Genomic DNA, 24,397 nt, shown 5'->3' with positions numbered 1-24,397 from the left:
CAATAAAATGGAAGATGGGATACAGAAGCCTCTGAGTGTACAAATGGAGTGGACACTAGGTGTGCAGGGCAGCCAGCACCATATTCTTTTCCCAGGGGTTGATGGATTCCTCAGGTCTCTGACTGTTGTTCTGCAATTGTGCCTCCTAGCAATGAAACTAGCCTCTTGGGTCTCAGCTGACCCTTGTACACAAATTACTCCTGTCTAAGAGGTTCCCGATGGATCCTGGTTACATCTGGTAGCGATCACACCTGGAAAGGGAACCCTCTTGAGTTCTGCAGCCAAGCCACCAATCTACTCAGCCTCCTACTGCTACCTTTTAGCTACCATACCATCGCCCGGAAAGCGCAAGATCCAGGGATACTTTCCCTAGCATGGGACACGCACCTGCAGATCCAACAGTGCAGTCAGAGGTATGCCACTGAGCACCTGTTCTTTCCAGCACTCATGTGAAAGACTGGATACCATCCATTGTTCATGGCTTGTTTAGAGCTTAAAGAGGTTTACAGTCTTAAATTTCTCATGCCCACAACTGCCTTTTTACAGGCCAGTTTTCCCAAATTTTGAAAGTTGGAAGTATGAATGGGTCTGTAAGCTAGTATAAAGAACGGAGTTTGCTTTTTAAAGAAGGTATTACTTTTGCAGGGACACAACCTATTTCCAAGTTCTCTAAAATGCTCCACTGAGTTCCCTTATTACCAGACATTAAGTCTGTCATGTTACTAAGTTGACAAGCATTGTAATAACTGTTTGAATTTAGGATTCCCTATCGTTCGTTCTACATACATATACATAGGGTTGTAATTTTTTACTGATTTTACTGTTTTATCTTTCATAAGCAATTTTGAGGGGGGGTTTTACAATCAAGTAGTGCATAAATTTTATGAACTAAATAAATAATAAACATTCAAAAACATTGTATCACAAACAGCTTTTCAAACACCTTTCTTTTCCAAAGCTGTTTGTCATGCGTCATAAGGTAGCTTGTCAAACAGAAATGCAAGTTTAAAAGTCCTTAGGCTTGTAGAACTAAGCACACAGTTCTCTGAATCCTGATGAGTGCAGTCGTACCTCCATTTACGTAAACTTCAGGATGCGCGCGCAGCAAACCCAGAAGTATTTTACCTGGCTTTGCCGCGCATGCATGTGCAGAAGTGGTCCTCAGGTTGTGGAAACCTCGGGATCCGACCAGATCTCTGGAACGGATCCCATCCGCAACTGAAGGTACCACTGTATTTATCAATTTCATTCATTATTTGTCACAATTATATCCTGCCTCCCATTACCCTTTCCTAAATTACAATATTACTTGATTGTCAGCTTTCCTAAGAGCACTACAGACCTTGTTATGTCCTCTGTCAGCTGTGCTGGATCTGGAGGATAAAACTTGACATTGAAAGTGAAATTCCATGGGCCTCCTGCAATTAAAACCAGATTGGTTGTGAGTTTTCCTTTATAATATTGCTTTCAAGTAATATTAAATACTGCAATATAGTTAACATGAGATAAAAATAAATACAATGAATATGACATTGTCCCACTGGTATGTCTCACCGTCAACAAAACAATGGTTCCCTGACATCCTTGGGATCTCCAGGTAGGACTGGGAAAGGCTCCTGTCTGAAAACTTGATGAGCCGCTGCTAGCTGGCATAGACAAAAGATAGATGAACTAGGTGGACTAATGGTCTGACTCAGTGTAAGACCGTTCTATGTGTTCCTCTAGTGCAGGGGTCACCAACATGGTACCTACAGACACACCTGCAGAACTCCCTTTGCACCCGTAGGTTGTCCTCCCCCTGCTGAAATAAGTCTTGAAAGAAACATTCTATTGTAGCCAATAGAATAGTTGCTTAGTTGCAGTGTGTGTGTGTGTGTGTGTGTGTGTGTGTGTGTGAGAGAGAGAGAGAGAGAGAGAGAGAGAGAGAGAGAGAGAGAGATGCTCATAACAGTTTCTCCAGTTTGCAAATGTACACATGGACCCAAAGAGGTTGATAACCCCTGCTCTAGTAGATCCTGGCCCATAACCATGAGGGCTTTTCAGTAGGGGCTCCTCCACATAAATGGAACTCGCTCCACACTGACGCAAGTAAATATGAATCTCTTCTGTGAAATTTTTAATTCACAGAAGTGGTTTAGATTAATTTGACGAATTTTCCCCTGCTGTACTACATTATGATTTTTTTATGTTCCAGCTATAATTTGGTATAGTTTTTATTAAATTTGTATTTGCTGCATTTCTGTACACTACCCTATGATTGTAAACAAAAACAAACACAGCAAGTTTGTGTGTTGAGACCTCGAGGCCACCCCCTCGTTGATGAATGAGACACAAGGACACAAATATTAGGTTAATGTCATTGGGCAAATTTATGCCACAACTTTATTGGTTACAGAATGTGAACGGTATTGGCTTAGGCATTGGAATTGATCCGACTATATCTGACTCCTGCCTGTCACGCAGGGAGTCCTGTAAGGGTCAAGCACCAGTAGGGGGAGCTCAATGAAGCACCCCCCCCCCCCAGCCATCAGATTAGCCGGCTGGATCTATGACGCGGCTGGGACCTCCAGGTGACGAGGGACTTCGTCCCCACCCCTCTGCAAGTCCTCCCCACTGGGAAGTGGAGCAGATTTATCATCCCAAAATAAAGAAAAGTTAAATCAGTGGTGGGGAACATCCAGCCTACAAATCTAATTAGGCCTACCAAACCTCTCAGTTTAGCCCATCAGGCCATATTGGGTGGACCACACCCAACTATCACTCACCAGAGATCAAATGTAGGGAGTGCACACCTGATTTTTTCCTTTGCAGCAGTGGCTTTCATTTGGCACTGTTCAAATTTGGTGCTGGATGCAAGCTGTGTTGACAATGGGTGTTTTAACCAGAAGTGACTTGCAAGTCCACCCTTAATTTTCAATGATGTTGCTATATTCTAAATTTAAACAATTCCTACTTTAAAAAACATAACCTATACAAACTGTCCTTCTGTAGAAAAGCAACAGTTTTATTAAAAGAAAAACTACATAATATGGAAAACAGAGGACCTGCACTCTGTTTAAATTTGTCCTGATCCATTCTATCACCCTTACATGAACTCCAGCAATGCTGAGTGCTTCTTTTGATTGCATGCTAAGGCTATAAATATCTACCATTTCTTTTATAAAAAACAGACTTGAGCCACTTACCATGAACTTGTTTTTTTATCTCTTTGGCAGCATCCAACCACGTCTGCAAGAAAACAGTAGCAATTAGTCATATAGAGTCTGACAACAGTTGCAAAGAATATGGCCTGAAAATGTACTGTCACTGAGTTAAGTAGCAACCATCATTGGATGCCAATTGGGTTATCTTAGATTGCAAAAACACTGCATATAGGATTAATTAAAATTTGATCTTTGGGGGCACTGACATAATCAATAGATTAGGCTTTAACTATGGACAAGCAGCCATGGTTTTATTTAGGAACAGTTAATTTTTCTCTGACAGCCAGACTACAACAAACATTAAATGTGGGTTTGCAATTAACATGCATAGTTATTCAAAGCCACTTGGGGACTGATGATTATTGGGATTGTAGCAGGCGGGGAGGATAATCTAATCCTTTTTTTCCATGCTGTATTCATGAACAAAAAACAAAAAAAAACCTCTCCTCTGAAGTTGCTATGTGCATTGGGAGGAAATCTTTCATTGCCACCAAAGGAAAATTTCCTCCAGATACAAATACAACTTCAGAGGAGTGGTTCTATCAGGACCACAAGCAGGAGAAGAAAGGGTTAAACTCCCCAACCACCACCATCTGTAGCAATCCGGACAATTACCAGTGAAATGGATGGTGCCATTTTTGCTTCACATTGAGTTATTATATAGTATTTGAAAAACTAATTACATAAAAGACACAGAGCTCTAGTCCATGAAAACATAGACATACCTATGCTTTTGATGAATAAAAACTAGCCTAAATCACCCCCTGGCAATAATAAAAAGTGGCAAATTAAAACAAATTAAGAACCAGCGGAACCCAAACCTTACAAAATAAAACTTATTTATTTGGCAAGGAAAACGTAGTTAAGATGTTGCCCAACAGGCCTCCCTAGGAAGGAAAACAAAACTATCTTTCCATTGCCAGCATTTGAAAGTTCCCAATTCAGTCACTAAGCTTACTATTCTATGGCTAGCAACTGGAACTGGGTGCACATCTGGTCTTGCTGGCTCACAACCATATTTTACTAATCTTGAAGTGTCATACAATAATCTTGAAGATTGACATATATAAATAACCTCTTACAAGATGCTTGGTGGGGCTCCAAATGGTTCAAAGTTCCCTGAATTTGCCTCACTTAAACAGCTTACTGACAGAATGTGAGTTCAAAGTTATTTCTGCCATACTACAGCATTAGGCAAGTTAGTAATTAGGAAAATGAACATCCATGCAGCTGTAATTGCTTCTGGAAAGTGTCATAAAAAAACCCCTTAACTCGAAATAACTTTTAGGAACCAGTTATTTCCACACGGTGTCTGCATACAAAGCCATGGTTTTGGCTCCTTGCCAGTGCTCAGGAGCAACAACTATGACTCTTGGCTTAGTGTTGCATCCAAACCAGGAATCAAGGTTTGTAACGTTAAAACAAACTATCATTAGCAAGTCAAGATGAAACCTTGGCTTCAGAACTTGGTTGGTTTGGAGTGAAACAAATCATAATCCCTGGTTCAGATGTAGCGCTTGTGATGTAGCACTTGTGATATTTTTGCTCCTGCTAGTTAACTGGGGGAGGGGTGGGAGGGAGAGAGATGAGGGGGAGGAGATCAAAGCAGGAACGATCTGCATATTCATGGTACAGTAGTACCTCAGGTTACATACGCTTCAGGTTACATACGCTTCAAGTTACAGACTCTGCTAACCCAGAAATAGTGCTTCAGGTTAAGAACTTTGCTTCAGGATGAGAACAGAAATCGTGCTCTGGCGGCGCGGCGGCAGCAGGAGGCCCTATTAGCTAAAGTGGTGCTTCAGATTAAGAACAGTTTCAGGTTAAGAATGGACCTCCAGGACGAATTAAGTACTTAACCTGAGGTACCACTGTAAACCATTAACTGTGGTTTACCACTATGTGTCAAAGTAGCCAATTTGTCAGCTGCAAAGTTTCTGCTACTTCAAGTGCTTTTCTGGTCACCATTAAAAAAAACAGCCTTGATTTTGTGATTACAACATAATATGACAGTTTGGTGGACTGTTTATTTATTTGAGCCATACTTTTACATGTCCCTGTAAAGCCTTGGCCACAGCTTATGACTGAGAGATCTTATACCACAAATCTGTGCTCAGACTACACAATAAGCCAAAACATGGTTTAACTGCTACACCAAGGGGAGGTGAAACAGTGAGAAGCAAAATGGGTGTGATCCCTGGGAGCCAGAGTGCATTCATGCTAAGCCATAGTTTGGCTTAGCATTATGTAGGATGCAGCCTTGCTATCTTTAGAAAACACTTTTGTTTCTTCTGCCTATATTGTAGTTTGTTCAAATAGTGTAAATATAGTAAATACATTAATAGTGCAATCCTATAAACGCCTGATCAGAATTTAGTCTTACTGAGTTCAGTTGGAATGACTTCCCAGTTGTTATTATTATAAAGAATTTAGCCTCTGCAAATCAATCACTCAAAACTGCTAAGCGTTTACATTTTGATAATAGCACTTTGGCTCTCAATACCAGGCAGTACAATATTCCGGTACTGTGTACAGAAACTAGAATGAGGTTACCTGTTTCATTTTCACGTGACTTAAGCAGGATTTAGAAATCAGGTCTAGTGAGGTGAAAGAATAGCCTACTTATCCCTTAAGCTCATCTTTCTTAGCCCACAACATTTTACTCTACATGTAATTGGTACAGTTATGGTTAGGTTTAATATGAAGTACTTTGCCATCATTCTAATTGATTGAAGTGTTACAGAATCCACGCAACTGAGCACAAAGGCCATTCATATTAACTGTTGCGGATCTGCAATTTTGCAAGCCAGGCAATTTTTTTTAGAACATGCAAATGCTTATGTTGCAACTGTTGGCTTTGCACAGCAATTTTTTTTAAAAAAAATCCAAACACGGCCGTACAGTCTCTGAATGCAATCATGCATTCATAAAACTCATTCTGTCTGACTTAATCTAATCAAAAAGACAATGAGGAGTCTGGGTAATTAATGATACGTTTATCCTTTTATTATGTCAGGAATCAGTGGGAAATAATGCTCTCTTACAGGAAAGCATTAAGTTCTACAGAAACTCTTCCAGTGCTTCAAAGATAAACTATTAACTTTTGCTCTCTGAATCACAGTGTGGGGGAAAAATCCCTTTCTTGGAAATAAATTATTTCTCACATGCAAGAACAAAAGATGTTCTTGCTGCACACAGTACTATATACATATATACTATAAGCTCATTAGAGTTGCACATGGAGCTGTTGCATACCTGCCTACAATTCCCGTATTTGTTCAAATGACCAACAAGAACTACCCATGAATATATGGTAGTTCTGTCCTTGACAAAGGGGCATGGAGAGAATGGAAGTAAGAGGTGTTGTCCTCAGTGTTCACTTCAAGTGATGAAGGAATCAATCTAAGATCCACCTGCAGACTTCTACATTTTGCCAGCAACATCAAGCTCACAGGTAAAGTAAATGGATCCTATAATTCCTTTATTTGTACTCATTAGATCTGTGGTGATATACATAAATTGATCCAAGATTGCCATGAAAAAGACATTTTGATTAGTCATAATGCAGCCATCTTCAACTATAGGTGCTCTCTTCCAGGAGTCTATCTATGGGCTGTGTGTCTCTTGGACATCCCAGAATATTCTGTTTAAAGAGTTATCTACGTCGTAACCATATTTCCTACTCCATTTGCAACACAATGGGGCATCTAGTTTTAATGCCATCTTTCAGCATTGATTGGATCAAAATCTCCAAGTGACATTAAATTCTACAGCACAGGCTTAATTGGATAAGAATGAACAATGTAGAATGCCTCCACAAAAGATGTCTCTCCTCCCACTTCAAGTACAGCTTTGCCCTGCAGAGGCATTTCCAAAACAGTTGGAGAGAGATGCTGTCCACGGTACTGATTGTCAAGAAAATCCTTTATGTGTGGAGCATTATGTGGTTTCTGCACATTTTAGCACCTTTCAGTGTTAAAGCTAGCTTGTGCAAACTTCCATCAGTATGAAGTCAGACTAGAGAAGTAGGTATTACCTTTATTTTCAATATGCATTTCAAAGTTTTATTTCTGTTTTCCCAATACCATTTCTTCTTCAATTAAATGCTTTAACATACAATCCTAAGCAGGTCAACTCTCTGTTTTTGCATTCTACTTACCTTGGAGCTTGGGGTATCCCAGATGGCCAGTCCAAAGTAGTCTTCTTCCAAAAGATTGAGGTGATCACATACTTTCTTAAGAAGATCCTGCCCTTTGGCATGTTTCTGCACATGAACACAAATCTGTCATATGTGGTCACTTTTGTTTTGTGCATTCTAATATTCACATCCACAAGGTTATTGTATACAGTATGTTTACCTTCCTTAGGCGTTGACTTGAACATGATTAGCCCTTAAAATGAACACTGATCACTTTTAGATTGTTTCATTAAGATGGCTCACTTGGACGCAAAGAGAAAAAGGATATTTTGGCAGAAAAGAGACCTCCTGCCACTCAGGAAAATATCTAGGAAATTCCTTCCATTTTAGGAACATTACTTTAGCAAATGCAGGTTCCCCAAACCATGGTTACTGTGGTGATGCAAATGCAGAAGGAAAGGAAGCCTTTCCTCCCTGATTAGTCTTGCTTCTGGTTTTGAATGGTTGGTGGGAAGGTAATGAAGCACTAATGAGTACCTCCTGCAAGTGTACACATACTTACTTGCCTTATAAAAGCAAAACAGAATTGAGAACCTAATGGTCCCCTTGTAACATCTGTTCTGTTTGACTAGTCAGCTTTTCTCTTAGAAAGTAGAAGGTCCCCAAATTCCTGTTCATATTTATTTGATATGGTGGAAAGTAAGATGCAGGTGTGTGGTGAGGGAGCAGTTCAACTTAACCAGGTAACAGGCAGGTGAATAAACAGCCTGTTTAATCTAAACAGCAGTTCTCTAGAAGTTTGTACATGTGTGTTTGGCTAAGAGCCAAACCAATAATGTCCCCTGGGGCCCCAAACACATAAATCAGCATTCTTTGTTTGCCAAGACTTGAATTTCTATGCTCCAACAATGCCTTGCCCTCAGCTAACAGACCCCATTAAAAATACTCTAAATAGCTGCTTTATACTATCAGAACATTGTCTATTTTGGTTAGGAACAGTTCTCCAGGATTTCAAACTGGGTTCCTTTACTCAAAGATGCTGGAGAGTGAACATGGGACCTTATCAAGGTTAGCATGTGTTCTACTGCTGAACTATGGCTCCTTACCACATGCAGCAGCATGTCCAGTAGCTTCTACATCATTGCAAGAAGCTAAACCCCCTTCCACGCTCTGCACACAGGATGAATATCTAAAGTTTATAAACACCACACTCACCTAAAGCCACTGCTGTATTAGCAGGCAGAAGCTAATCTTATGCAATAGTAATAGTATCATTAGTGTTGTACATGGATGAACTGACCTAATTATACAGGATCATTTAAGGTAACTGTTTTGCTCAAGCAGTCATGAAAACCCAGCCAAGATACGTATCTGCCCTGAGATTTAACTAGGGAACCTGAGATCATCTTATGAAAACGGAGAGACTGTGATGCATCTTGACACTTGAACCCTTTCAATTTCACTCTGTAAAATTCTATTATTGTTAGTAGTAGTAGTAGTAGTAGTAGTAGTAGTAATATTCCTGATAATGTCCTCAAATCAAGTGGGTCAAAAGTCCAAACAAAATATTACTACTACTATTATCGTCTTCTAGACATTACTAAAGCAATTTATCTTAAACCTGCAAATTGTATTCTTTAAACTATATTAATAAATTCTGATAGTGTTAAAATCATTTTTCTTTTTAATAATAAAAATAGATAAAGATATGCTTACATCCAGGGAACACTCAAAAATTGTGTCATCCAGCAAAATAATCTTGCAGTGCATGTTGTTTCTGGGCCTTCTGGCTGTTTTCTGAGAACCTTTTAAGTCTTTGTCTGCTTTCACCTTGGTATTCTCCTTTTTTTCATCCACCTGCTCCCCCTGCTCTCCTTCTTCCTTAATTTCAAGATCTTTATTTTCTGGATCTTGATCTTGATCTTCTCTCCTATCTTCCTGAGCAGGCTGAAATTAATAGATAAAAGTTAGCAATTTTGAACCAAAACACAAAAGTGGGTCTATTCTGAGTAAAACATAAATGTTTACAACCCATAGAGAAAAAATAGGGCACAGCCACAAGGAGAAGCTGAGAAGGTTCTACTTCCATTTTAGTACTTTAGTCTTTCTGTTTTAGTGGGGGACAAGCTAGGTTCATAAGCCATAGTTTTCACTCAGCATACTGTACATGGCCATGACTTCCAAAACTAGCAAACTACAGTTAGCACCGTGCCTCCATGTTTTAATTTGCAACCACAGTTTAAACGATTGGAGACAATTCTAGCCACAGTTTGACAATTCATATACGTTAGAGAAAACCAAGAGATGTTAGGGGTTATTAGCATACAATAGGGGAAGAAGGTGCATAAAGGTCTACAGGATATTCACAAGCCTCCAGACCATGGTTTGGAGGACTGGGGTTGTTGTTTTGCAAGCCTTCAAAAGCTTCTTTAATGCTTTTTATATTTCTAAAATTCATACATATAATTGGAAACTGGGAAAGAGCATAAAATGTCAAAAGCTGGTTATATAGGTAATGTATAAATTTCCTTTTATTAAGCTACTTTGAGATTTTTGATTAAGTGGTATATAAATCTAACAAAATAAATAATTATATAAACTAGAACCTGCTGACGTGCTTACCTTAATCTTTGGAATGTATTACAATTTGCAATAGATTAAACCTCTTACCAATTAGATACTAAAGGTTGTATCTAACATTAGCCATATTTAAATAGACCCACTGAAATTAATGAACATGACTAACTTGGGTTCATTAATTTCAATGGGTTTACTTCAACTAGAGCTTACCTGGATACAACTCTTGAGGCTGCAGTTCTAGTCATATTTACTTATTAAAATCACAAGTGTATGAGCAGGCTGCACACGTCAGCATGTTCTTGAATGTCTATTAATCAAATGAAAGGTAAAGGTACCCCTGACCATTAGGTCCAGTCACAGATAACTTGGGTTGAGGCGCTCATTTCGCTCTATAGGCCAAGGGAGCCAGCGTTTGTCCACAGACAGCTTCTGGGTCATGTGGCCAGGATGACTAAGCTGCTTCTGGCAAACCAGAGTAACACATGGAAACACCATTTACCTTCCCACCGGAGTGGTACTTATTTATCTACTTGCACGTGATGTGCTTTCAAGCTGCTAGGTGGGCAGGAGCTGGGACCGAACAACGGGAGACAGAAAACTAGTTTGTGTCATATTTACCTGTGTTTCTGCACTGCTCAATGAGTGAAGATCTAAAGATGGGTCAGTCCTGAGCTCAGGTTCAGGAGCTGCTATTGGGGCTTTCAGCAGAATCTCCTCATTGAGATCGAGGTCTGTCTCTTCCTGGCCTCCTTCACCAAGATCCTTTGTTTCTGCCTCGTTACCTTCTTCCTCAGAGACCTGAGATTTGGGCCTCTTGAGGAATGATGAAAACAGGCGTGACAGGCCCCGACTTTCAGAAGTGCGCTCTTTGTTCTTGCTCTGGTCCTCTCGTGTAGGCGTGTCACCATTGGATGCTTTTAGCTTCTTCTTTGACTGATTATCCCCCTCAGGTGCTTTCTCCAAGAAAGCTTCCTGTGTTCCTGTTTCAGCAGCTACCTCCTCCTCTTTTGGCGGCTGCTGCTTGGGAGTCTCAGCCTCTGCCACTAAACTCTTTTCAGTTGTCATGTTTCTGTTGACAGAAATGTATAAGAAATTTAACTGAATAAATGCTATGTAATCACAAAACCACTGCAAACTGATCACAAAGCTCCAAAGGTAACAAGGACCCCTTATAGGGTGCTCCTGGTGTCCGCTTATCGAAGCTGCAATTATTAATGGGAGCAGCAATTCTTGCTGTTAGAAATTATTTTCACATACAAGTATAGCCTTGCATGCAGGTGCACACTGTTATGCTATATAAACATCTAGCTAGTTTTGTTACTTCAAGAATGTCTAGAATTATCATTCACAATTATGATCACAGAAGGAGCACAAAGGCAGATGACCAAATCTGCCAAACTGGGTGCTAAATTACAATCAACAGCACATAAAGTGTTTGAAATAAATAAATAAATAAATAAATAAATAAATAAATAAAAAATAAAAATAAAATCAATATTAGAATGCTAGTATCAGAACTAGCCTACTGCACAGTAGGTATTTGTTGTTGTGGAACTCTTCTTGCCAAATGCTCAGGGACTCAGAGCTCTCAGAGAGCGTTCATACTACCTCAAGCACTTTTGATTTTACTGCATTGTCCCTCTCTCAAGACAAAACAAATGCAGTTCCACACAGAAGTGAATAACCTTTCTGGTCCAGTAGGCTAGACCCTTAACTGACCCCATCCTGAAGGCAAAGTCTGACAGGTGCGTAGGCCTGCCAATCACCAGTTCATCACTATTTCACTGCAAACATTCCCCACATGATGGCACATTACAACCCTAGTTAAATTCAAATATTGGTAGTGAAGAGGTTTTGAACCTCTTTATACTTTTATCCAAAATGCAGGGGGCATAAGCATGGTGCAGGTGCACACGTGCCTGTGGAGGCCCTTCCTGGCAACAACAGAGTCACACACCCCTCCCAAAATAGACTTAAAACAATAATTCTTTTGCAGCAAATAGAACAGGATACAGTATGTGCCTAGTTAAAGGTTTTGTATATGGTCCTTTGTAAACTGCTTTGTGGTTTTTTGAAACAAGTGATACATAAATTTTATGAAACAAAAAAATAGAAATAATAAATAAATTAGTTTCTGGACCTGAAAATGGTGCCAATCTGGCCAAATGCATTGTGACTGATCAGAGTAATTTGTCCAAATTTTGGTGACCTGTTTGAAAAGTGGCCACCTCTAATTTTTAACTAAAGGCTGATTCAGACATAACCTGGTTCATACTCAACACTGATCCAGTAAATTATGTTTTAGCAGATCAGGAGCAAAATGTTTGCTTGCACATTACTTTCTCAGGCCTGAGTTTTCCTAGTTTCTGAAACCATAACACATAATATAAAAGTCTCTTCAGCTCCTGTTATTTTGTTTACATAGATTTCTACCCTATCCTAAAGACATCCAGTGAATTTCATAGATTTGAACCCAGACCTCCAAATCCAACAGTATATTAATTCAAAAGCTAGTGTCATGCTCTATAGAATTTCATGCAATAACATTTCTAGAGGTTAAGTGAAAAACACACTTTTGTTGCAAAATCATCTATAACCTTGAGCAATTTGACTTGATCCAGACACACTAAACAGCTGAAATCTGCCATTCTGCTTGTGCAAGGCTATCCTTGCATTTCAAGAGAGCAGGGAAAGAGTGCATCTTTCACATTTCTGAAGTGAATGTTTTCTGTTAAAGGGCAGTTAGTTCATGTAATCAGTGACACAATGTTTAGCATGGCTGCTGAGAAAAATAAGAGTCACGTGTGAATTATAAACACTTATCATTTATATAGTGCATGTTAGGTTCCCAGGGCTTCCCATACATTATCTTAGTAATCTTCACAACAACATGGGCCCCAATGGACTCAGCAGGACTTGCTTCTTTAAGTTACTGCTAACGAAACAAGGGCAAGGCAGCATAAAGCCAACATGCATTTTAGTTTAAACTTAAATGTGGATATTTTTCATTCAATTTCTATGCAAGAAACACATCTGAAATGGGACATTTCCTCCTAAATTAAATAGAGAAATGTAATTTCAGTACATCAGGCATGCTGAAGAGGTTGATCGCGATTGCCCAGTTGATTGCAGGGGTAGATCACAGCTGGTCTTTTTGTACTGTGAGTAGATCAGTCTCTTGGGAGTTGGACATGCCTGCAGTACATGATACCCTTGACCCTGTACAATACAAACCCATCACTTGATATCATTGAGTAGAGCACTAATAGTGGCTCCCCTTTGGGCCAAAATCACAACTTATGTCAATGAAGAGTTGTGTCTTCAGTGTTCTGTTCTAGAGACAACTTCATGGAACTCCATACCACAGGAAGTTATAAACAGGCACCATTCCTACTGAGTTTCAGACACCTGGTATCCTGGCTTTCTCTGTAAGATGGAGAACTTGAACCCACAGCTCAAGTTCTGCTTCTTAGATGTTTTTCTTTTTGAGATTCTAAATTCTTGAGGTTTTACATTTTGTAGGTTTAATTTATATTTTACATTTTATTGCTGTAAGCTGCTTTGCGACCTTTATGGTGAAAAGCAGGGTATAAAATTTTAAAGAAATATAATGCCTGTTTGCTGAAATTGGAAAATCACCATTTGCAGTATTGCACCTGTCAGGGAACTGCCATCGGAGAGTCAGGTGGTGCAAGGGCTCAAGGAGGCTAGGAGACCCTCGGATGCTGAGGAAGGAACCAGCAGGGGGAGAGAGAGAGTTCCCGCAGAAACTCAGTCGGAGGGATGGCTCCAAGATACTTCCAGTGAGAACAGCGGAGAGGTTTCAGGACCTCCGCTGGGGACGCCCACTCCGCGCAGGAAACTGTCACGCAGAGAATCCAGAAGGAGGGTTTCCGTTAAGGAACTCTTATGTTGGCGTAAATTCCGGAAGCGCCCACTGACGGATTCTGCCAGCGATTGAGGTAGCCATGCACCCATGGCTCCGCAGACTGGGAGAGTTTAGAAACTGATTGCATGAGTTGAGAACTCAACCATTTATGCACAAGCAGCCCCTTAACCCATCACAGCACCATATAATAAAACAGCTTTTCAACTCATGCAAGTTCAGAGTCCATTCTTTACACCAGTAAAAATTATCCAGCCATCCCCGACTACTCTGGTAGCCAATATTCATTTTCAAATGGTATAAATTTAAAGTCTCTTGACCATACACCTCTGAAGAAAAGTGCTTGGAAAAATAAATAAGGCTGTTTCTTATTTATAATTACACCAGATAGTGCAATGAGAGCTAACATGGGCTGATGAAAGTATATGAACAAACATTTTCCCGCAACCTGCTGCCCTTCTGATATTTTGAGCTACAATTCCCATCAGCCAATGGCCAGGGATAATATCAGTTGTAGTTGAGCCTGGAGAATCCTGCAAATAATTATACCATCATCATAGTGGGCTCCCTGCTATTTAGCTTGTGTGATGCAATTCCATCCTAACTGTGATCAGAGAAACTCCTTTCCTTGCTAGTTTTAAACAGGCCTTTAAACCTCACTTTTTATTGAAGCTGTTAAGAATTATTTTACCTGTCATAAGTTGGATAAGTTAGATGGCCACTTTGTTGTCCTGTATATTTTTAGGATGCTAAATTGATTCTTTAATTGTTGTGATAGGTTTTTTGTGTTTATTTTATGGATTTAATAGAATCAGGAAATTGTAGCGTTGGAAAGGACCCCCAAGGGTAATCTAGTCCAACCCTCTGCAATGCAGGACACTTTTACCCAACGTAAGACTCAAGTCCATGACCCCTAGATTAAAAGTCTCATGCTCTAATGACCGAGCTATCTAAGAGGCAGAGCCTGCTTGCTTGAGTGTCTATTTTATTTGTATACCACGTTGGGAGGCGACTACCTGAAAAGCAGTGTAGAAATATTTGAAATGAAGTGAAATAGATATGTTTCCATTCAGCCCTATCATTAGAAAGAATGAGGGAACACAGGCAGCAGATGCTGGGGATGTGGGGCAGGATTGGCAGACACAAGGCTGTTCCTCCTGAGCCTCCTGGTTCCCTTTGGCTGGAGGATGTTTGTAGGCTGTGTTACCTGTCACACATCACTAGGCTAGTCAGCTGCCCAAAGGTGTCATATACAATACTACGCTGCTGCCAGTACTGAAATAAGATTCAGCTGCTATTCTAGTCTGTCTGAACTTAAGAGTGGTAAGGGTCTTAAGAGTGGTATCTTGTCCTTCGCCTCTGAAAGCAAAATGTCTTGGACTGGTCCTACCATTCAGCAATGTGAGGACAGAGAGAAACAGAACTATACTTTGGGCTGAATGCCAAAACAACCTGCTTTGTTATCAAATTCTATCCAATCAACTGGGGAAAATACAAACAAAAACATCATGCCTTAGAAATCTTTCCAACCTACCACTCATGGCTTTGAAGTGGGGAATGAGGTATTAGTTTATGTGCAACTGCAGCCCTAATTGCTATTTCTACAAAGTAAGCAAGACACGCCCTTAAAAAAAGCCATTTCCAGTTTTAAAAAGTAAACTTGGGACAACAAAGATTGTCGCAGGACTGTTTATACTGGCCTGTTGTATTCACAGGATATACAATTCATAGCTGGGGTTTGCTTAGATAAATTAATGTCTCTAAGTCTTCCTGAGAATAACAATACTTTTTACAGGGAAGCCTTAGTAGCATCAGCCAAATAAGCTTAGCAGGAAAAACAAGAGGATGCAGAGATGGGCACATACAAGCAGTTCCTTTTCCTCTTATCTCCTTTGCTCCTTCATTGTGTTCTTATTCTGTTTTTAGACCCCCTAAGTATGATCACCTGGAGTCTTTTCTCTCTCTCCTTTCAAATGAAACTTGGCAGCCTTAGCAGGATGTAAAACAAAGCACTTTTTAATTTTAAAAACATAATTATTTTTAAAATAATTAACAGGGCACTTTTAAAAAAAAAATCTAAATAAACAACGAGATGGAGCCAAACATGCCCTTCTGCTCATAGAAAGCTCTTCTGCTTATGGAAAAGTTTTATAGCTAACACTAGTGCCTTGTGTGAGAAAAGTTAAACTAAATGCAATTTCCTGCACAAGCAGAAACATGAGATCTGTTACAGAACCTATTATAGCACTACACAAATTCTTAAGCGTTTGCAAAAGAGGCCAGTTGCTATATTCCTTCCGTTCATGGTTTTTTTGTATGCAACCCTATAATCTGTCTCCAAAACATTATTACCACTATAAATGTCACACACATACAAAAATCCAACCTCAAAGTCAACCAAGTTCTGTCTAGTTCTGTAATTCAACAGCAGCCAATGGGGTACAGTGGGGGCAGAAAAATGAATAGCAGGATATCTTAGGGAAAGTAGCACTAAGCACACAGAAAATGTGAATAACTTGACCCAAACATCATAGTAGACGGGGGAGGAGTTAATCTGCTTTCTAAGTGAAAGGCAGAATGCTGGAGAGTTGCTTCTGTGGTGAGAGTATGAATGCAGTTCAGAAACAAATCTCTAAGACAGCTTCTTGGTCATTTTGCTTTACATTGTTTGGTTTGATTTACCATAAAGGTAAAGGTAAAGGTAACCCTGCCCGTACGGGCCAGTCTTGCCAGACTCTGGGGTTGTGCGCCCATCTCACTCAAGAGGCCAGGGGCCAGCGCTGTCCGAAGACACTTCCGGGTCACGTGGCCAGCGTGACACGTGGCGAGCCAGAGCTGCACACGGAAATGCCGTTTACCTTCCTGCTAGAAAGCGGTCCCTATTTATCTACTTGCACCCAAGGGTGCTTTCGAACTGCTAGGTTAGCAGGCGCTGGGACCGAGCAACGGGAGCGCACCCCGCCGCGGGGATTCGAACCGCCGACCTTTCGATCGGCAAGCCCTAGGTGCTGAGGCTTTTACCCACAGCGCCACCCGCGTCCCTTGATTTACCATACTCCTCTCTTATATTAACATTATGTTCACCACTCTGAGAGCCTTTGAGTCATATAAGATAAAGGTAAAGGGACCCCTGACCATTAGGTCCAGTCGTGACCAACTCTGGGGTTGCTGCGCTCATCTCACTTTACTGGCCGAGGGAGCCGGCATGCAGCTTCCGGGTCATGTGGCCAGCATGACTAAGCCGCTTCTGGCAAACCAGAGCAGCGCATGGAAACGCCGTTTACCTTCCCGTCGGAGCGGTACCTATTTATCTACTTGCACTTTTGACGTGCTTTTCAACTGCTGGGTTGGCAGAAGCAGGGACCGAGCAACAGGAACTCACCCCGTCGCGGGGATTCAAACCGCCAACCTTCCGATCAGCAAGCCCTAGGCTCTGTGGTTTAACCCACAGCGCCACCCGCATCCCTAATTGAGTCATATAGCAGTATACAAAAATATCATAATGTAGCATAATATAACATCCTGAATGGGATGCGGTAGTAATATGGAAAAAACAAAAAGACTCATTGCATTTTCACATGGAACCCTTTGTTATTCAGCAGAGGCTACCAGGCAAGGGACTGTTTATGAGCACCACTGTTTAAAAACTGTGGAAAAATTAAATTCTTTCAGCTTCTTTGTGGCTGAAAATAATTTTAAAAACATATGCAATATAAATTGTTTATCTGTTGATAACTGTGAGGCACAATCAAGCCAATTTCAGCACTTTTAGGTCTCACTGATTTCAAACAGTGAAGTCACATATTTCACATATTTAACTAAGCCGTCTTTCTAGAACATCATGAAGCAGCAGCTTTAGACAAGATTTAGATTTATACAAACATTCAATTGTCTGTTCAGCCATGAACTTACTGGAAAACGACTTTCCGTTTCAGTTCCTCATTTGTAATCTAGTACCTCATAATGTCACTGGAGGATGAGTGGTAGGGCTTGATAATCTCACCTGCTCCTCTTGCCAGCCTCAGAGGCCAAGATGAGTCTGAAGCCAGAGCTACAGAAGCAGGCTGTACTCTGAGCTTGGATAACCTATCAGGCACAGAAGCAGAGCAGGCTCAGAGCTAAAGGAGGGAGGTGGATGCTTGCATCCACAACTGGGGGCACTCCAAGCTCAGAGCACCAGTTGGGTTCAGAGACAACTCAAGCTTTTCTGCCTGCCTGCGCCAACTCTGAGTTATTGGGGAAGGACTTATTTTCTACCTTCCTCCCAGTTCCAAGGTTAGACCTCGGAAGAGGATGAGTTATTTATTGCTTTCACTTCATTCTGCATATGAGAAAAAGGAGAGAATATCAGGAAGAATCTCCCAATTTCTTTTAAATGTTCATACTCTGAGTATATCCAGGTCTTTTCCAAAGCAGTACATTCTTGAGCTACATCCTTGCATTAATACATTAGTATTAATCAGATACTGGAGTTATTTGTTAAATCTGTGAATTTCGCTTGGATCTAGGAATCATAGAATTGTAGAATGCTTTTCATTAGTAAAAAAAATTAATAGTTTCCATATCAATCTGTGAGGAATACTTTTAAACATTACAATAACCCATGATGCTTGTGGTAGTGCATATACTGAAAACTTCTTTTGTTCCCCAATTATGATAGACTCTGCACAGTATTAGAAACTGAGATACGAAAGCTAGGAGCTAAATGACACCTTAAACCTAGGTTATGGGCACAAGAAAGGAATGTCTAGGCACGCTTTTTATAACAAAAATACAAAGCTGAAAATGAATGAACTGCACCTAAATAATCTTACGTTCATTTTTCACATGGTCTAGTCCTCCCCTTGCCCACCCCCTAATATTCTTAAAAAGTCTCTTCTATAGTCTTCAGAGAGTGGCTGGAAGTGGGGAGGCGGAAAAAGGTCCTCCTTCCCTTCCACTCTGCAGTTTTAATCTGAAATCTTAGAAGCAGTATTGCGCCCAGAGCTCAGAAACTGCTCACGCTAATGAAATTCCGTCGCAAATGTGCCTAGAACAATGGGAGTTTTGAACACTAACTCTGCAACCAGCCCATGGAGATGCAATACTATTGGCAGGAGTCTCTGGTTTTCCTGTATACCTTAAAGAAGTATATCAAATTTGTGACCTACTGTGTCACAAATAAATCACTGTCAGCACAGCTGTGCACCAGCACGAAAGCTATTTCCTTTGGAATAGGGATAGGCAGAAGACTGTGCAACAGTTATGCACATAATGTATACATATGTGTAAAATAAGTGAGGGCCACTGTCTTTTTTACATCTATATTCTTCTTTTCCTGCAAGAAGCTTAAAAAAATGTACATTATTCTGGCCCTATGTTTTATCCCCACAACCCCATGAGGTAAGTTAGGCTGAGAGAGAGTGATGGCTAAAGGTGAGCTTCATGGCTGAGTAGCGCTATGAATGTGGGCTTCCCCAATCTGCTCAACACTCCACCTATTAAAAGAACAGGAACCTGTGGCCATCCAAATGTCGCTGAACTACAACTCCCAACATCTGTGACCATTGGCCACAGATGGCCGGCTGAGACTGATGGGAGTTGCAAGTTCAGATACTTTTACAGACTCACAGGTTGCCCACCTCTGCACAAGAGAATAGGCTGCTATTATCTACCTAGGATATTTAAATACTTTCCTCAAGCCAGTTATCTCAACATGCAACAAGGAACAAATATCTCATTGCGTGATTTTTTAAAACAGCCGGCAATAAGTGTTTATGTATTATGAGCTTGTTCTGTATTATATTATATTGGATAAAACACTTAAAGCAGTCAAAATAATATTCTCTTGTTTCTGATGTATATGGTGACTTTAAACACCCTAAGAAGCTATTAGCTGTTTAACATTGCCGTTATTATCTAACAACCCTTCCAACTGAGTAGTTAAGCATATCTAGGATGGAAAAAGTGCTTCTGATAGCACTCTGTGATCCTGCCAAAGCCCTGGTCTTGCTGTGGAATGACAAGATGCTGAGTACAACCAATACAATTGCTCTGAAGCACCCTCTCCAATACAGGAAAAAAATGTTTTAACCCTATAGTATACTGGGGATCTGCATTCTATGTAACCAGCTGGAAGACAGCAGGAAAACAGGTGACAAAAGTCCTGCTGTGAAGCTGGCTGAACGTGAATTGTGCCTATTTGATGGTGAAAGCAGCAAAAAGGAAATATTTTGCTACCTCCATCACATCTTCAATGAATCATCCAACAGAGATTTCAGGTCCATGAATTGTTGACATGTGTATCAGTGGACAGTGTCCAGGGCACCTCAGAGACCTGCTGCGATTTGCTTGTTAGCCACTCTGAAGACAAATTTGTCTACCTCCATAGCAGACTTGACACCACAGTTGACACAGCTCCAATTAAGCAATTCTGCTACCTAGCAGAGTTCAGAATGCATGTACATGCAAGGCCCGATACAGCTTGTTATCAGGTTACTTGAGAGACCATGTTACATACTCAGTACATTCTGCCAGAGACTCTCCTTGAAATCCCTAAAATATCAGACACCTGCTGTACAGCAACTTAGAGCAGGGTTTTCTGTGGAGCTGCCTGTGTTTCGAGATGTGTTTTGAGATCCGTGTTCAGATGCTCACTATTTGTAGGTCCAGTTTTTGGAAACAGTTGAAGAATTTAGGGGGAAATTAGTCCACATTTCAATTAAAAATAATTTTCAAAGTTCATATCAAGAATAAAAACAAGAATATCCAACAACAAACAAAATAGGATAGATGGCATTAATGCAGGGAAAATTAGGACCAACAATAATACCTGAAATCAACAAAGACCAGTTTTGTTGTCTTGTGGTGTGCAAATTGATGTATTCAGTGATTTAAGTCGTTCAGTCCTCAACTCACATTTACATTATCAATGTAATGCCTCAATTCAGAATAGGTTATAATTTACTCAGACTAATCTGTAGATTTCCATGTTCAATTTGAACTTCTGAAGTCTGGTCCCCTTTCTTTCATCAGTCAAACCACACAGTCCTCCCCACCTCACCTTATAAATGGGCTTATTTTCTCTTTGTTCTTGCCATTAATATTGGATTTCCCTCTTCCTTTTGTCCAGAACTTCTTCTCCAATAGATATCCAGCTGATAAAGATTTCCCCAATGTATCCCTGGTCCCAACCAGCTGCCCGATTAAGCTTCTGTTTCATTTTGTATTAAAAACACTCAACTGGGAAATACTTAATATCCCTGATTCCATTTAGGAGAACCTCCAACGCAGATGTTGCTAGGAAGACAGCAGGGGGGCATATGCTATGAAAACCTGGGCCAGTTTTAAAGCAATCTTTTGATTTCCCCCTTCTCTCTGTTGTGCTAAATACAGGCTTCTTTTAGAACTCTCAGACACAGGACAATCAGTCTGCAATTTTCAGTTTTCATTTTCAAAGACAGCCTGTGTGTGTGTTTACTTAGAAGTAAATCCCACTGTGTCCAGTAAGGTTCACTCCCAAATAACTGTTCAGTCTTACTGCAGCTTAAATGATTCCCAAGATGCTAACTCAAACAGGAAACTATATTAAGTAAAAGACCAAACCATCACAATACAGTGGTACCTCTGGATACGAACAGGATCCGTTCCAGAAGCAAACGTAACTAGCGGCGGCACGTCTGCGCACGCACGTGTCGCTTTTTGCCGCTTCTGCGCATGTGTGTGACGTCATTTTGAGTGTCTGCGCATGCGCAAACAGCGAAAGCCGGAAGTAACACATTACTTCCAGGTTGCCACGGAGCGCAACTCAAACACGCTCAACCTGAAGCGCATTCAACCCGAGGTATGACTGTATAGCTAATGTCAAAAACAAAGTAGAAAAGGGGCGGGTTATACAATGGAAACACTGACTGGGCAAGATCCACAATAGTGTTAAGCATGCATCTGTTCATGCCACAGAGATTCTCCTCTCCCCTGTACCCCCAAAATCTACTTCAGGAGTCAGTGAAATTTCCAGAGCAGAATGGAGGGGTGCAGGGACTAGAGTGGGGAAAAGAGAAACAAAAGGTTTCACTTGTGCAAGCAGATTTCCATTGCAGAAATGAGTGACCATCACTGAATGACATCCACTATGGCCAAGTTCAGATATCATTTTCCGTATTTTGATGGAACTATTAGGAATAATCAGTGTTCCCAGATTTAAGCTACTGTTTCATGTTAAGTGTCTTAGGTTTCAACCCACTTCTCAATGAAATTCAGGACAAAACTGACTGATTTTAGCTGATCTTATTTACCTTTCGTAGGGCAAAACTAGACATTATATGGAAGACCAGTGTAAAATTCACTTTATTTTACTTCATTATGTTTTATGATTATCACCCAAAGGAGGTTATGATTTGGTCAGAGAAGTGCTGAAGGGGATTTTTTTCTGATCACAGTCAATCTCCCAACCTGCTTTTCCACCTGCAGAGGAAAAGATACCATCTTGCTCCCATTGCAATGGAAAAGCAGTTGAGAGGCAATTTTGTCTGGTCTGGAAAAAGCAACCCGCAACCATTTCACTGTTTGTGTGATCAAATATGTAGGCTCCCACAAATGTGTTTTTTTTCCCTGTTAAGAGTCAGGAAACTTTTGTATTATTTTACTTCACAAAATTCACAATAATAAGTCATTTGCTTCATGCCCTCAATGCACTTTTTAAAAAATTGCTGTTTGCAATTAGAGAGGCATAACAAAGTCCATGGAGTTCTACAGAATTCTTCACCAGGCTGTTATAAACTCAGATATATAAGCTAGGCACCAAATGGTGCCTTAAATATATGATCTGTCACCACAACAGAATGTCTATTTGCCATGGAGTTGAACTAGATAACCCTCAGGGTTATCTTCCAATGCTATGATTCTATGATCTCAAATGCATTGCTTGACTGTAGCTTGCTCTTACAATAATTCACTTGTATGCTGCAAGCGGAAAAAACCGAAATGGAAGTGGTATTAACAATGGACTAAGGCAGAGGTTTTTAAACTATGGGTGCCAACCTAGCACCCAGAAAACTCCATGTAGTTGCAAATGGACCTTCTCCAGTAGCAAAGCATGCCTGACACCTGGGGAATTTCAAACAATGGTCTTGATGTTATGATGAAGAGTTATGAAGGATTTGAAAGCTTACTCACTATTTTCTGACATTCTGGTTGGACCTAATAGGTAATGCCTCACAATGGATTCTGCAATACTTCCTAATCAACACGGCTTCCTTTGCTTTTATCTGTCTAAGACTCTAAGCAAACAACGCATTAGCCTCCAAACAAGTATTCATCTTCAATTTGCACCCAATAAGTTACATCCAGATCCAAAATAATTCTGATTGTTAAAGGCATAATTCCAAACATATTACCTATTAGCTTCAGCATGTAGATGTAGCTTACAGCAGAACCAACAAGACAATTTTGTAAAAATCCACATTCAGAGTATAAAGGAATAAAAAGCCACACAAATCCGCTTTTCTGCAAACACTGTTGATATCATTGTTAGAGTTAAAACCACAGTGATGAAGCCCCTTTAAACAAATCCAGCATAAAAATGCAGTGCGGGACCAAAAAGCTGGCTATGATCATACTCTGTGCTAGCCAGAAAATGCCTGGTTTCTGCTGATGTAATCAAAACCTTCTTAAAGCCACCCTTTCTGTATTTCCTCAAAAGCAAATTAAAACAAATTTATTTGGTATACTATCATAAGAACTAAGGGATCAGAAGCACTTTCATGAAAAACCCACTTTTTAAAAGTAAACAATTATACCTGATTAGTGAAGTAGGTATATTTCTTATGTGCCAGGTGATTATAACATAGATGACCATCACAAACCTATCAATTGTTCATAAGATAAGCAGTAATCAAAGTCTACAGTCCTTGCTCTTTCACATTGTGAACTTAAATAGCAGTAAGGAGCTATCCGGCAAGCTGCATTAAGTAAGCCTGCAATCCTGAAGTGTAAATCCCACCAAACTTAGTAGGTCAAGCTGCAAGACTCACAACCTGATCCTATGTTTACTCAGCAATATGTTCAATGGAGTTTGTTCCCAAGTAAACATACATATGATGGCAGCCTTGTTTTTATCAGTTTTACTAGATAAGAAACAGAGAAAAGCAGACTTGATGCTACAAGTCCTATGAAATATCAGAACGAAGCTGATTTCAGAAGCACATGCCTAGCTTTGGCTCACAATACATCATGGCTGGGATCCAAACAGCTACCTGAGGTGAACTCTATGAGTTGTCTGCCCAGTAGTTCCCCAGTAATTTTTCTTCTTTCAACACCAGACCTACAATTTTTTCTCCAAAGTTTGTAGTATCAGAGTGAAGCCAAACATTGATTTTAGTTTTATAAATCTGTCATTTTATCAGAGAAAATCACAAGATAGAAAAAAGTTAGTATTATCAATAGTTTTAACATTTACAGTGCATTTCTATACATGCCTATGTAGAAAGAAGTCCCATTTCATTCAATGGCTCCTACTCCCATGAAACCTTGTCTAGACTTGCAGCCTTACTACAGCAGACTGCAATCTTCATGTAGCAGAATGATGCAAGTAAACAGGATGTAAAAAATACA

General features: G+C 40.2%; 1 protein-coding gene across 50 annotated transcripts in view; it reads right to left on the bottom strand.

The window, feature by feature from the left end:
• EPB41 (erythrocyte membrane protein band 4.1) overlaps positions 1-24,397 on the bottom strand; it is a 137,323-nt gene that overhangs the window by 58,393 nt on the left and 54,533 nt on the right. For 30 of the 50 annotated variants that reach the window (XM_083750649.1, XM_083750624.1, XM_083750672.1 and 27 more), the window contains exons 2-6: positions 10,540-10,990; positions 9,058-9,288; positions 7,363-7,467; positions 3,186-3,228; positions 1,343-1,418 (exon numbers count right to left, since the gene is read on the bottom strand). In XM_083750649.1, the coding sequence (XP_083606775.1) occupies positions 1,343-1,418; positions 3,186-3,228; positions 7,363-7,467; positions 9,058-9,288; positions 10,540-10,986 (902 nt within the window). In that variant the 5' untranslated portion in view covers positions 10,987-10,990. The remainder of the gene's footprint in view (positions 1-1,342; positions 1,419-3,185; positions 3,229-7,362; positions 7,468-9,057; positions 9,289-10,539; positions 10,991-24,397) is intronic. The other 20 variants (XM_083750663.1, XM_083750656.1, XM_083750643.1 and 17 more) reach the window with 1 other exon arrangement.

Source organism: Podarcis gaigeae (assembly GCF_964106915.1).
Source record: "Podarcis gaigeae genome assembly, chromosome: 8".
NCBI classification, from domain to species: domain Eukaryota; kingdom Metazoa; phylum Chordata; class Lepidosauria; order Squamata; family Lacertidae; genus Podarcis; species Podarcis gaigeae.
This window is presented reverse-complemented; position numbering and strand designations above follow the sequence as displayed.